The sequence below is a fragment of the Lolium perenne genome, chromosome 5 (genome assembly GCF_019359855.2).
Source record: "Lolium perenne isolate Kyuss_39 chromosome 5, Kyuss_2.0, whole genome shotgun sequence".
NCBI lineage: Eukaryota > Viridiplantae > Streptophyta > Magnoliopsida > Poales > Poaceae > Lolium > Lolium perenne.
The window spans coordinates 246630348-246642441 of NC_067248.2; the positions used below are offsets into that span (position 1 = coordinate 246630348).

Consider the following 12094-nt stretch of genomic DNA (forward strand, 5'->3'; position numbering starts at 1 on the left):
ATTTGCAAAAAGGTGTATCTTTCGAAGAAAAAAACTACTAGTTAAATATAGAATATTAAATGAGTGTGTATTTTATGGAATATTAAATTAGTCTATATAGTTTAACTTCGTTTGAATATTGAATAGTGCTAAGATCAATTGAGGTGGTATCCTCACTATCTCATCTCATACATGTGCTACCAAACACCAAACAACATCTTATCTCCTCTTAAGAGCATCTCCAACAGCCGCGCTAAATTTTGGCGCTGTAAAAGCACTTTGCAGCGCGCTCTATCCGTATTTCGCGCGCGAGGCCAAATTCTCCTCCGCCAGAAGCTCTAAATTTTGGAGCTGTAAAACTGGGTAGTTGTTTCTGCGTGGAATTTGTACAGCGCGCTCTATCCAGCGCCCTAAATATAGTGCACCAGATAGCGCTTTTGCAGCGCGCTCCATTTTACATCACCGGTTACAGCATCTGTTGGAGCAACAATTTACGCCTCTCGCACGCTAAACTAGTCGCTTTTTGGGATACAGCGCTGGATACATCGCCTGTTGGAGATGCTCTAACTTGGTTAGGGTCATCATATATGAGAAGAGATAGGTATTCTTGGTTCATCCGGGCTACCAAACACATCCGACGAACTGAACCTCTCCGATAGATATAGAAAAAAAGAGATAAAAATAGGCACGGCCCAATAGAACCGAACCTATCGTCGCGCAGGGCAAAGCGAGAGGCCCACAGGCCACTTATTTTTCTGAAAGCCCAATATGATATGCCGCGACATTTGATCGGCAGCTGGGCTTTCCCCTTCGTTCTCATCTCTCTCCCCGACTTTCGCCATGGACAGCGCCGCCCCGAACTCCTCCTCCGCCGCCGCCGCCGCCGCATCCGCAGCGGCGGCCGCTTCCGGTAACGGCGTACAAGGTGGCGCTGTCGGCGACCGTCCCGAGGACGCCTCGAAGCAGAACCTGGCGCAGGTGACGGGCTCGATCCAGAAGACCCTGGGCCTGCTCCACCAGCTCAACCTCAACGTCTCCTCCTTCAGCTCCGCGTCCCAGCTCCCCCTCCTCCAGCGCCTGTGAGCTTCCTCGCCACCCCCGCGCAGCCCGCCCAAACCTCGCGCGCCCGCCGCCCTCTTTCGTCCCGCGCGCGGCTTCTCTCCGTGTGCGGATCTCTTAGGGTTTGGTCCTGTTCGATGCAGGAACGCGCTCGTGGCGGAGCTCGACACGATGCAGAAGCTCGCCGACGGGTGCAACATCCAGGTGCCCATGGAGGTCGTCAAGTGAGACCGTTCAGTCTCATCTCTTACTCAGTTGCTCATTGCTGTTGTTGACCCTGGCCTGAAATGTGTGTTTCCGGTTGGTGCCTGTGTTGTTAGTTTGATTGACGACGGGAAGAACCCCGATGAGTTCACCAGGGACGTGCTCAATAGCTGCATCGCCAAGAACCAGATCACCAAGGGCAAGACCGACGCTTTCAAGGTATGGATGCCTCAACTTGCTGTTAAAACTTTTGTAGCCAAGTTCACGTATGGACCCACAGATATGCTCGGTACAATTTTTTTTTTCATTGCGGTAAGGCGGTTTAAGGCGCCTGGGGACCTTTTAATCATCACCTTTAAGCGCTTAAATACACATAATTATCATATATGGCAACCAGATAGGAGATTTAATATCTGAAATTAACATAAGTTCAGCACAAGTTACATAACATAATAATGACTAGATCATGTAAGTTCATGGCGTAGGCCTCAAATTATCTTGTCTAGACGACGAAACGATGTCTTTGAACTTCAGCTTCATCCTCCTCATCTAAATATTGCTCTGCATAGCTTTAAACTTCCTTGTGTTTAAGAAGTTGCTTATCTCTTTCCCAATTTCCATGGTTGCCCCGGGACAATTATGCACTTCATGGACCCCCCGAAAGGTGTTGCTTGAGCTGCTCGCTCCAGGCTGGAATCTCGGGCTGCACAATGTACATTGGAGTAGAGAGCCTTCCTCTAAATCTGGCCACATTGTACACTGGATTGTTGTATGTCGCTCTCCGCCTAGGATCAGCAGCCGCAGCATCCATCACAGCAGGGGACACTGTTCGCTACTGCAGGCTGCAGCAATATTAAGAGAAGCACCAATCGGTGGTCAATGAAACAGACTAGAGCCAAGATAAAGGGAGAAGAAGGAGAACAAAGCAGAGTAGAGTGGTCGAAGGGGAAATAGAGAAGCAACGTGCTAGGGCTATGGTCTTGTGGGAGGAGGGGAAGAAGAACAAGCAGAAACAGAGGACGAAGAGAAGCAGGGGCGGAGGAGAAAAGGAGAAGCAGGGTGGGCCTTACCAGTGTGGGTCGGCGGTGAAGCAGGCTCTGGACGGCAACACTGTGACCTAGCAAGGTTTCGCCAGAGGAAGAGGAGAAGCCAAGGCTGAGAGGACGAGGCAGCTGACGCAGATCTAAGCCGTGGCTGAGGGGTCCTGAGGATGCAGTCGCCGGCCGCCGCCTAGGGATCCAGAGAGAACACTCCCTCTCAATCACTTGATGTGGTTTGTTTCTCTCTCTCTCTCATCCTTATCCTCTTATCCATGCCTGGCCTCCCCGTCTCTTTTTAGCCCATTTTCCTGCTCACAGAGCTCTGCTTCCCGCTCGCTCCTGCAGCTCTCGCTATGGCGTCCTGGTTGCCCCAGGACAACACCCTATGCGCCTAAGTGCCGCTTCAGGCGCATTAGAGCTCCAAAGCGGACGCCTTATGTTGATGTCTAAGGCGACCACATCACCTTGACGTCCGAGGGCGCTCTGACGCCTAAGCGTCGCCTTAAAAACCATGGCAATTAGTACTGCCGATCGCGTTAAAATGAAATGCTGATTTTGATATGAGAGGACATTGGTGTAATCTCAAGGGGATAAAATGTGTCTGCCCCTACAAAAAGAACCAACATATAGGGTTTCTAGTACTCCCTCTGTCTCACGAAAGTTGTCTGAGATTTGTCAAAATTTGGATGTACCTAGATGCTATTTAGTGTCTAGATACATCTGAATTTAGACAAATCTCAGACAAGTTCCATGGGATGGACAGAGTATATCGTTACATATAGTGACATCCAAAGTTCCGACAAATCAAGGAAATACATGTTGTCTTTCATGAATTTAGCCTCCCTTCATGCGATCCAGTTCCACACTTCCTCTACATCCACTTAAATTTGTTAAGGTGTACAGACTATGCCAATCAGTTGTTAAGGCTTCTTTTCATTTTCGGAACTTTCACTAGTGTTACTCAGGTTGACTGCTACTTATGTGCCTCAATCAATTTTAGGTGAAGTGTTAGGCAGCTGCCCATGCGGATTCCTGTTTCTTGTATTATCTAGCTGTATAAGAATGGGTAGATGGCAATTTCGTATGAAATACCTATATAGCATTTATGGAATATATGTATAGCTGTAACTCTGTAAGCCCCTCTTTTGTTTAGCGTTAGTCATGATTTAAAAGCGTTGCGTATAGTTGTGAATTCATTTTGTGATATAACTATCTTTGGCTGTGACAAATGGGTAGTTCAACTGTTGGTGCAGTCATTGTTACGTTGTACTTCTGAACTTGCTTCGAGCTTTCGGTTAATTTCTCCAAATTTCTCCTGTCATTTTCCTTGTATGGTATAGTGGCCGCGACTCCCATGTATTAAGTTAGTGTGACTATGTGCGCTGATATTTTTCCTGAACTCCTGACAAAATTTGATAGAGTAAAAGAGTTTTTTCTATTAGTTTCCTGTACTATTCTTTTGGTTAGTCTTTTATGAGAACTTGCAAGATGAGCTAGCACTCGATGGGAATGAAAAAATAATATTGTAAATCTTTTTGTTTCAGAGTCTGAGGAAGCATCTTCTTGAGGAGCTGGAAGAAGCTTTTCCTGAAGACATTGAAGCATACAGGCAGATACGTGCTACTTCTGCTGCTGTAAGTTGAAATACGCCGCCTGCATTCTTAAGACATGTGTATTTGTTGAAAATGTTGTTCAACACAAATCTGCAAATGGGACAAGAACAATCTGATCATTTTTAGGTACATTTGTGATCATATGTGGTTTCATTTGTCAGTTATGAGAATGCCCAGTGCATCTTTCATCCACTATATATGTGTTCGTGAACTAAGACCACTATATATGTGTTCATTTAGAACCTGCCACTTAAATGCTTATCTTTATATTATGACTTAATTTAGCTGTGGGCATATTTTCATTTTCGTGTTGGTAATGCACCCTTTGTAAAAATGTACACCAGCTATGGATTCATCCTACTACTCTACTAGTTTTTAGCTTTAAGACTAGACTGTCCACTGGACGTAAATAAATATTTATTTGAATGTTCTGTGTTTTACAACTTTTACTGCATGAGTTTCTTAACAACTGGTTTTTGTCCAGGAATCAAAACGGCTGGCTCAGTCCCAAAGTGTTTTGCCTAATGGAGATTCCAAAGTGAAAGCAGAACATTGACACGAGGACCCAATTGCAAAGAGCAAGCTCTGTATCTCTCATATGCTAGTTTCAGGAAGGCTTTGTAAACCAACTGATATATCCTTATATGCACTGACCCCTTCATACAAGTGATCAGTACATCTGTATAATATCTCATATGTATATTCAACTTACCCATCTGCGGAAGTGGATTACCCCATGATGTATCATTATTAGTTTATCATACCTGTGTTCATGAAACTAGCTACTCAACTAGATTTGCTCTCATGTTTGTTGGTTGGTTTGTTTGTCTATGGTACCAGCACCTAGAATTGGAAACTGGGTGCCACTCGATAAATTGCATATGATGCAACTTGCATTAGAATAGTAAGGGCTTGTTTGATTCATATAAGATTTTGAGAACGCAAGAATAGAGAAAACATAGGATTGGGATGGCATGTCCTCTCCAATCCTACACGATGAGAAATCTACAGGATTTTGGATCCATGAGCGTTTAATTGCACAAGAAAATCAAATAAATTGTAAAAAGAGGTTGCACAAGAAATATCAAAGAAATTGTAAAAAGAGGTTGCAGTGAAGGGAAATTTTGCGGGAAAAGAGAGCTTTCATATATTATGGCTAACATGTTTTACAGCTTCATTCTCAACAATCTCTGCCACAACTGGACAGACATGCCCCATCCAGTAGTAGTCTTGACTAGAAAATCTAGCTACATCAGCAAGCATATGAGCTGCCTTGTTACTCTCTTCCTATTTTCACAACTTCAAACTGAAAACAACTATCCTGGATCATATTAATCTCCTCATACAACTTCCAGATACGAGATCAGCCCTGGTTTCAAAGGAAATTTTGCAGTGAAGGGAAATTTTCCTTCAATACTGGGCAAATGAATCCGTTATAGTAATTTCAAAGGATTGCAATCCTATGGATCCAACAACCGTTGTAGAAAAAAAAATCCTATGAACCCAAATTTTACAATAATCCTACACTTTTTTTTGAATCAAACAACCCCTAAATTTGTTAATAATCTGCTCGTTATGGCCCATCATCCTTTATTGCAGAAGCTCGCCGACGGGTGCAACATCCAGGTGCCCATGGAGGTCGTCAAGTGAGACCGTTCAGTCTCGTCTCTTACTCAGTTGCTCATTGCTCTTGTTGACCATGGCCTGAACTGTGTGCTTCCGGTTGGTGCCTGTGTTGTTAGTTTGATTGACGACGGGAAGAACCCCGATGAGTTCACCAGGGACGTGCTCAACAGCTGCATCGCCAAGAACCAGATCACCAAGGGCAAGACTGACGCTTTCAAGGTATGGATGCCTCAACTTGCTGTTTAAACTTTTGTGGCAAAGTTGACCCATGGACCAAAAGCATACCGATAGATATGATCGATACAATTTGTTTCATTGGATCAAGACTAGTGAGAAAGCATCTTGGTATATTTCTTTTTTCATTTATGGAAACAGCAATTAGTACTGCTGATCGCATTAAAATGAAATACTGATTTTGATATGAGAGGACATTGGTGTAATTTCAAGGGGATAAAATATGTGTGCCCCTAAAAAGGGAACCTACATGTTGTGGTTTCTAGTATATCTTTACATATAGTGTCATCCAAAGTTCTGAACCACAAAAGGAAATACATGTTGTCTTTCATGAATTTAGCCTTCCTGTATGCTATACAGTTGCACACTCCCTCTACATCCACTTAAATTTGTTAAGGTATACTGACTATGGCAATCAGTTGTTAAGTATGCTTTTCATTTTCGAAACTTTCACTGGTGTTACTCATGTTGACTGCTATTTATCTGCTCCAATCAATTTTAGGTGAGTATGGGGCAGGGTTTGTTGTATTGTCGATGCAGATTCTTGTCTATGTATTATCTAGCTGTATAAGAATGGGTAAATGGCAATTTTGTATCCAATACCTGTATAGCATTTATTGAATAGATGTATATCTGTAAGCCCCTCCTTTGTTTAGCGTTAGTCATGATTTATCACCGTTGTGTATAGTTGTGAATTCAATTTGTGATATAACCCTCTTGGCTGTGACAAGTGGGGTAATTCAACTATTGGTGTGGTCATTGTTACTTTGTACTTCTGCACTTGTTTTGAGCTTTGGGTTAATTTCTCCAAATTTCTCCTGTCATTTTCCTTGTATGGTGTAGTGGGGTCCCAACTCCCGTGTATTCAGTGTGACTATGTGTGCTGATATTTGTCATGAAAACCTGACAAAAAATGATATAGTACAAGAGCTAACTATTCTGATTCTTTGGTTAGTCTTTCATAAGAACTTCAATATGAGCTAAATGACAAAATAATATTGTAAATCTTTTTGTTTCAGAGTCTGAGGAAGCATCTTCTTGAGGAGCTTGAAGAAGCTTTTCCTGAAGACGTTGAAGCATACAGGCAGATACGTGCTACTTCTGCTGCTGTAAGTTGAAATATGCCGCCTCACTACAGGAATGGCGCGCTGCGCCGACGGCCGTGGCGTACGCCGACGGCCAAATGTCGGGGCCGTCGGCGTACTGCCCGGTCAGCCCAGCTGCTCGAAGCGCCCCTCGGCGTATAGCGCCCCTCGGCGTATGACACGCTATGCCGAGGGTGGCCCTCGGCGTATCGGCGGCCCTCGGCATAGGTTGAGGGTGCGACCCCGTCCCATCGCCCCGCGGCCATGCCCTAACTGGACCTTGACGGCGTGAAGCCTATGCCGAGGGCCACCGTCGGCGTAGCTGAAGCCAATTTCTCCCGCCGAATCCTCCCGCCCCTCCCGCCAAAATGACGTCAGCTGTCTAGCCTATGCCGAGGGGCACAGTCGGCTTAGCATCCATCTTTTTTTTCCTTTTTCCCGCCCATTTCTCCCGCCCAATCTTTCCCGCCAATTTTTCCCGCCATTTTCTCCCGCCAGCTTTTCTCGCCGTTTCAGCCCCTCGCCTCCCTATATATACCCATGTGTTCTTCTCCAACAAAACACCACCACCAGCATGGTGTGGTGGTGTTTGTCTAATGTTGTACCCCCGGGGTCTTTCGGCTACACGCACATGCGCTGACGGCACTTAGGCATGTCCTGGACGTATAGGGCAGAACTCACCGGTGGGGTGAACCGGAGGAAAACCTTAGATAGCATGGATCCATACTTGCCACCACATGACCTAAAACAAAGGAAAAAAGTCCATTGCTAACCCTAACTCTAACCCTAACCCTAACCCTAGGGGTAGATTTGCGGGGTCCCCGCCCCCTAGGGTTTCCCTAGATACAAACCACCGGAGCGTCCGAATCGCTGGAAACTCCTGCTACGGCTCATCCGGGGCCTATTTCATTCCAAACCTATGGTTTCCATGTGCATATGTCCTAAACAAAGCAAAGAAATTAAAAAAATCCATTGGTGAACCCTCGCACGAAAAAAGCTATAGGGGTAGATCTGCAAGGTCCCCGGCCTAGGGTTTCCCAAGATACAGATCACCGGAGCGTCGGAATCGCTTGAAAACTTGCATTTGTCCCTAACATATGTGTACAAGTGTGATGTAAGGTTTGTCTAACCTTGCATGTACCCCGCGTTGACGATTTCCGCATACATGGGCCGACACTTGGTAAAATCCAGGATTTGTATGTGGAAACTCCTGCTACGGCTCATCCGGGGCCTATTTCATTCCAAACCTATGGTTTCCATGTGCATATGTCCTAAACAAAGCAAAGCAAATAAAAAAATCCATTGGTAAACCCTCGCACGGAGAAAGCTATAGGGGTAGATCTGCAGGGTCCCCGCCCTAGGGTTTCCCAAGATACAGATCACCGGAGCGTCGGAATCGCTTGAAAACTTGCATTTGTCCCTAACATATGTGTACAAGTGTGATGTAAGGTTTGTCTAACCTTGCATGTACCCCGCGTTGACGATTTCCGCATACATGGGCCGACACTTGGTAAAATCCAGGATTTGTATGTGGAAACTCCTGCTACGGCTCATCTGTGGCCTATTTTATTCCAAACCTATGGTTTCCATGTGCATATGTCCTAAACAAAGCAAAGAAAATAAAAAAATCCATTGGTAAACCCTCGCACGGAAAAAGCTATAGGGGTAGATCTGCGGGGTCCCCGCCCTAGGGTTTCCCAAGATACAGACTATCGGATCGTCGGAATCGCTGGAAAACTTGCATATGCCCATAACATATGTGTACAAGTGTGATGTAAGGTTTGGCTAACCTTGGATGTACCCGTTGTTGACGATTTCCGCATACATGGGCTAACACTTGGTAAAATCCAGGATCTGTATGTGGAAACTCTCGCCACGGCCGAGGGTCGAATGCCGTCGGCATCTACCGCGATTCCTGTAGTGCCTGCATTCTTAAGATATATGTGTCTTTCTTGAAATGTTGTTTAACATAAATCTGCAAATGGGGCAAGAACAATGTGATAATATTTAAGTACATTTGTGATCATATGTTGTTTCATGTGTCAGTTATCAGTTATCCCACTGCCGGGTGCATCTTTCACCCTTCCACAAGTGTTAGCGTAGTTGGTGAAACTAAGACCACCATATATGTGTTCGATTAGAACCTGCCAGTTAAATGCTGTTCTTGGTGTCAAGACTTAATATAGCTGAGGGCATATTTTCCTTTTCGTGTTTGTAATGCACTCTTTGTAAATCTACGCCACCTATGGCTTCGTCCTACTAGTTTTTAGCTTTAAGACTGGACTGTCCACTGAATGTAAATATTTATTTAATCGTTTATTTGTATTTTACTGCATGATTTTCTCAACAACTCGTTTTGTCCAGGAATCGAAACGGCTGGCTCAGTCCCAAAGTGTTTTGCCTAATGGAGATTCCAAAGTCAAAGCTGAACATTGACAGAATGACCCAATGCAAAGAGCTAGCATTGTATCTCTCCTACACAGTTTGAGGAAGTCCTTGTAAACCAACTGATATATATCCTTTTTATGCACTGGCCCCTTCATACAAGTGATCACTACATCTGTATATTATCTCATTCGTATATTCAACTTACCCATTTGTGGAAGTGAATTACCCCATGATGTATCATTATTAGTTTATCATACTCCCTCCATCCTAAAAAGTATGTCTCAGATTTGTCAAAATACGGATGTATCTAGACGCTAAATAGTGCCAAGATACATCCAAATTTAGACAAACTTGAGAAAATCACCGTATTCAGAATGAAGAATGAAGAAGCTCGAATGCATTCGAGCTTCTTCAAACTTGAGACATCCTTTTCAGGATGGAGGGAGTACCTGTTTTCATGAAACTTGCTACTCAGCTAGATTTTCTCTCTTATTTGTTGGTTGGTTGGTTTGTTTGCCTATGGTATCAGCACCCAGAATTGGGAAACTGGTGCCACTCGATAAATTGGATATAATGAAACTTGCAAAAGAATAGTATGTTTGTTAACAATCTGCTCATGAGCCCATCATCCTTTATTGGTTTGATAGTCATTCCTCAGTCTACGGGCTACGGAGGTGTAAGGGCATCTCCAACCGGGCGACCCATCCCGCGCCCGCGCGTCCGGATGGGTCGAAACGGACAAAAACGCGGCCCAGCGCGCGGACCCATCCCTAAAACGGATGGCCGCGGCGTCCGGGACGACCCAAACCCGGCCCAAATCTTGGACGAGTTTGCGTGCCCGCGGATGGCACGCGCCGTCCGCTCGCGTCCGCGCGCTGGTCGCCTCGTCTCCCTTGGGCCCACCCATCGGTGACCAGGGGAGTCTATTAAATGGGGACTGGAGGGGATCTGGCCCTCCACTCCAGTCCCCACTCCACTCCCGCAGCGAAACCGCCGCCATGGCCCCGAAGCGGGTTTTCGCCGGAGCCAACGACGACGAGGCGAACAGCAGCCGGCGTCGTCCGCCGGCGCTGCGACCATCGTGCGGAAACCGAGGCGGCCTCCACATCGGAGAGGCCGCCCGCGGCGGCGCGGCATTGCCGCAACCGCCGCCGCTGCTGCTCGAGCCCAAGCCCGAGTCCTCGGAGGAGGACCCGGACCTTCGCGCCGCCCTCATCATCTCGGCGGCGGAGGAGGAGGCGAAATGGCCGCAACTCCATGCGGCCATTCGCACCTCCGAAATGGAGGAGGCGGCGCGGCGGGAGGTGGAGGACGCGGAGGGCTGGGAGTTCTACGCCCAGGCCCTCCAGGCGCGACGGGAGGAGGAGGAGGAGGCGGCGCGGCGGGAGGAGGCCAGGCGCCGCGCCGACGAGCAGCAGCGCCGCCAGGAGGAGAGGTGCCGCCGCTGGAGGAGGCGGCGCCAGGAAGCTGTGCGGCGCCGCCGGCGGAGAGAGGCAGCGGCGCCTCCGGGCGGCGCGGGTGGCTCCGGACCCCCACTCGCCGTGGGAGGAGGCCCTGTGGTCTCCTGGCCGGAGTCCCCGGCGCGGTCGAGCCACAACAGTGCCTCGCCCCCCGGGGACCTCGACGACGTCGCCGACGACGCCCACAGGGGCTAGGCGGCGCACCGGCGGCCACCGCGCAGCCGACCAAACCCTAGAGGGTTTTTTATTTTCTGTTTATATTTTAGTTTAAATTTAAAAGCCCATATAGGGGCTTCTTTTGTTAGTTTTATTTGCCCAAAATAGGGCTATGTACTAAATTTGCCCAAAATAGGGCATATGTTTAATCAAATTTCGTTAAAATTCGATTTTTTTTTTGGTTTTCGTTTTTCTCCGGTTTATGCGATGCGTCCGCGCGTTGGGCGCAGCGCGCGACCCAAACGGACACGCGGACGCGGGGCGCTGTCCGCGTGTCCGGGCGGCGACCCAAACGGCCCAAAACGGACGGCCCAGCGCGTCCGTTTGGGTCGCGCGGTTGGAGATGCCCTAATCCCTTCAAATACTGATCTAGTAGGCTGTTGTCCCTAGTTTGATCCCACGAGGGAACAGCATTAGATGGATTGCCTCTTGGTGGTATTTGGCTTTGTTTAACTGAAAATGGTTGGAACTGTGTTTAATTATTGGTTTATTTCCTTTCGGAAGTCATCTAGGTGAACTCACTAGTGAGGCAAGTTCTATGTGTACATGTTGACACATCATTGTGTAATCATTTGGTATTCCATATTTAGACTGACACCAATTCAGCACTTGCCATTGTTGTTACTGCTCTTCAATGTATCAGTATTTCAAGGCACCGAGATAAAAAAAAACATAATAATATTCTAACACGAATATGTGCTCCAAGTCCTAGTGTGCGTTGGTGCAAAGGATCCCATTTGAGAGGTTTAGAGTGTGCACTTCACAATGAGAAATCTATGAAACCGAGCGATGCAAACCTTCAAGAACAAACAATCTTTGACAATTTTTTCTATGCACATATATCTAAGGAACATTTCAAAACTTTATTAGGATATTTTTTAGACATGTATGCTCTGGAATTCATAACTAAGATATTTTTATAAATACTAAACATGTCATCTTACACATAAATATACTACTATAATTATTTGAGCCTCTCAAAGCAATACGTTATGGATCGCAACTTTATTTGTTCTTTTGTCGAGGGAAGATTCAATTGAACGGAAATTTTCTTGAAGGCAATGCCTCAAAAGCTAAATCATATCAACAATAACTAGTGTGGCTTACACTTGACAGAAAACCGCGATTACAATTTAAATCATGAGTACTTGGAATAAAAAAAATGATGAAATTGTAATCATAATATTAAT

The 12094-nt window shown here is 46.2% G+C and overlaps 2 protein-coding genes across 2 annotated transcripts; both read left to right on the plus strand.

Moving 5' to 3' along the window:
• The first annotated feature begins 776 nt into the window (after nucleotides 1–776).
• On the plus strand, nucleotides 777–4656 carry LOC127302556 (mediator of RNA polymerase II transcription subunit 10b). The gene is made up of 5 exons (XM_051333024.2): nucleotides 777–1058; nucleotides 1182–1262; nucleotides 1359–1461; nucleotides 3827–3916; nucleotides 4380–4656. The coding sequence occupies exons 1-5, from the start codon at nucleotides 820–822 to the stop codon at nucleotides 4449–4451; spliced, it is 585 nt and encodes a 194-aa protein (XP_051188984.1). The 5' UTR covers nucleotides 777–819; the 3' UTR covers nucleotides 4452–4656.
• An 814-nt stretch (nucleotides 4657–5470) lies between these two features.
• On the plus strand, nucleotides 5471–9482 carry LOC139830024 (mediator of RNA polymerase II transcription subunit 10b-like). The gene is made up of 4 exons (XM_071821120.1): nucleotides 5471–5541; nucleotides 5638–5740; nucleotides 6775–6864; nucleotides 9205–9482. The coding sequence occupies exons 1-4, from the start codon at nucleotides 5471–5473 to the stop codon at nucleotides 9274–9276; spliced, it is 336 nt and encodes a 111-aa protein (XP_071677221.1). The 3' UTR covers nucleotides 9277–9482.
• Nucleotides 9483–12094: the final 2612 nt, after the last annotated feature.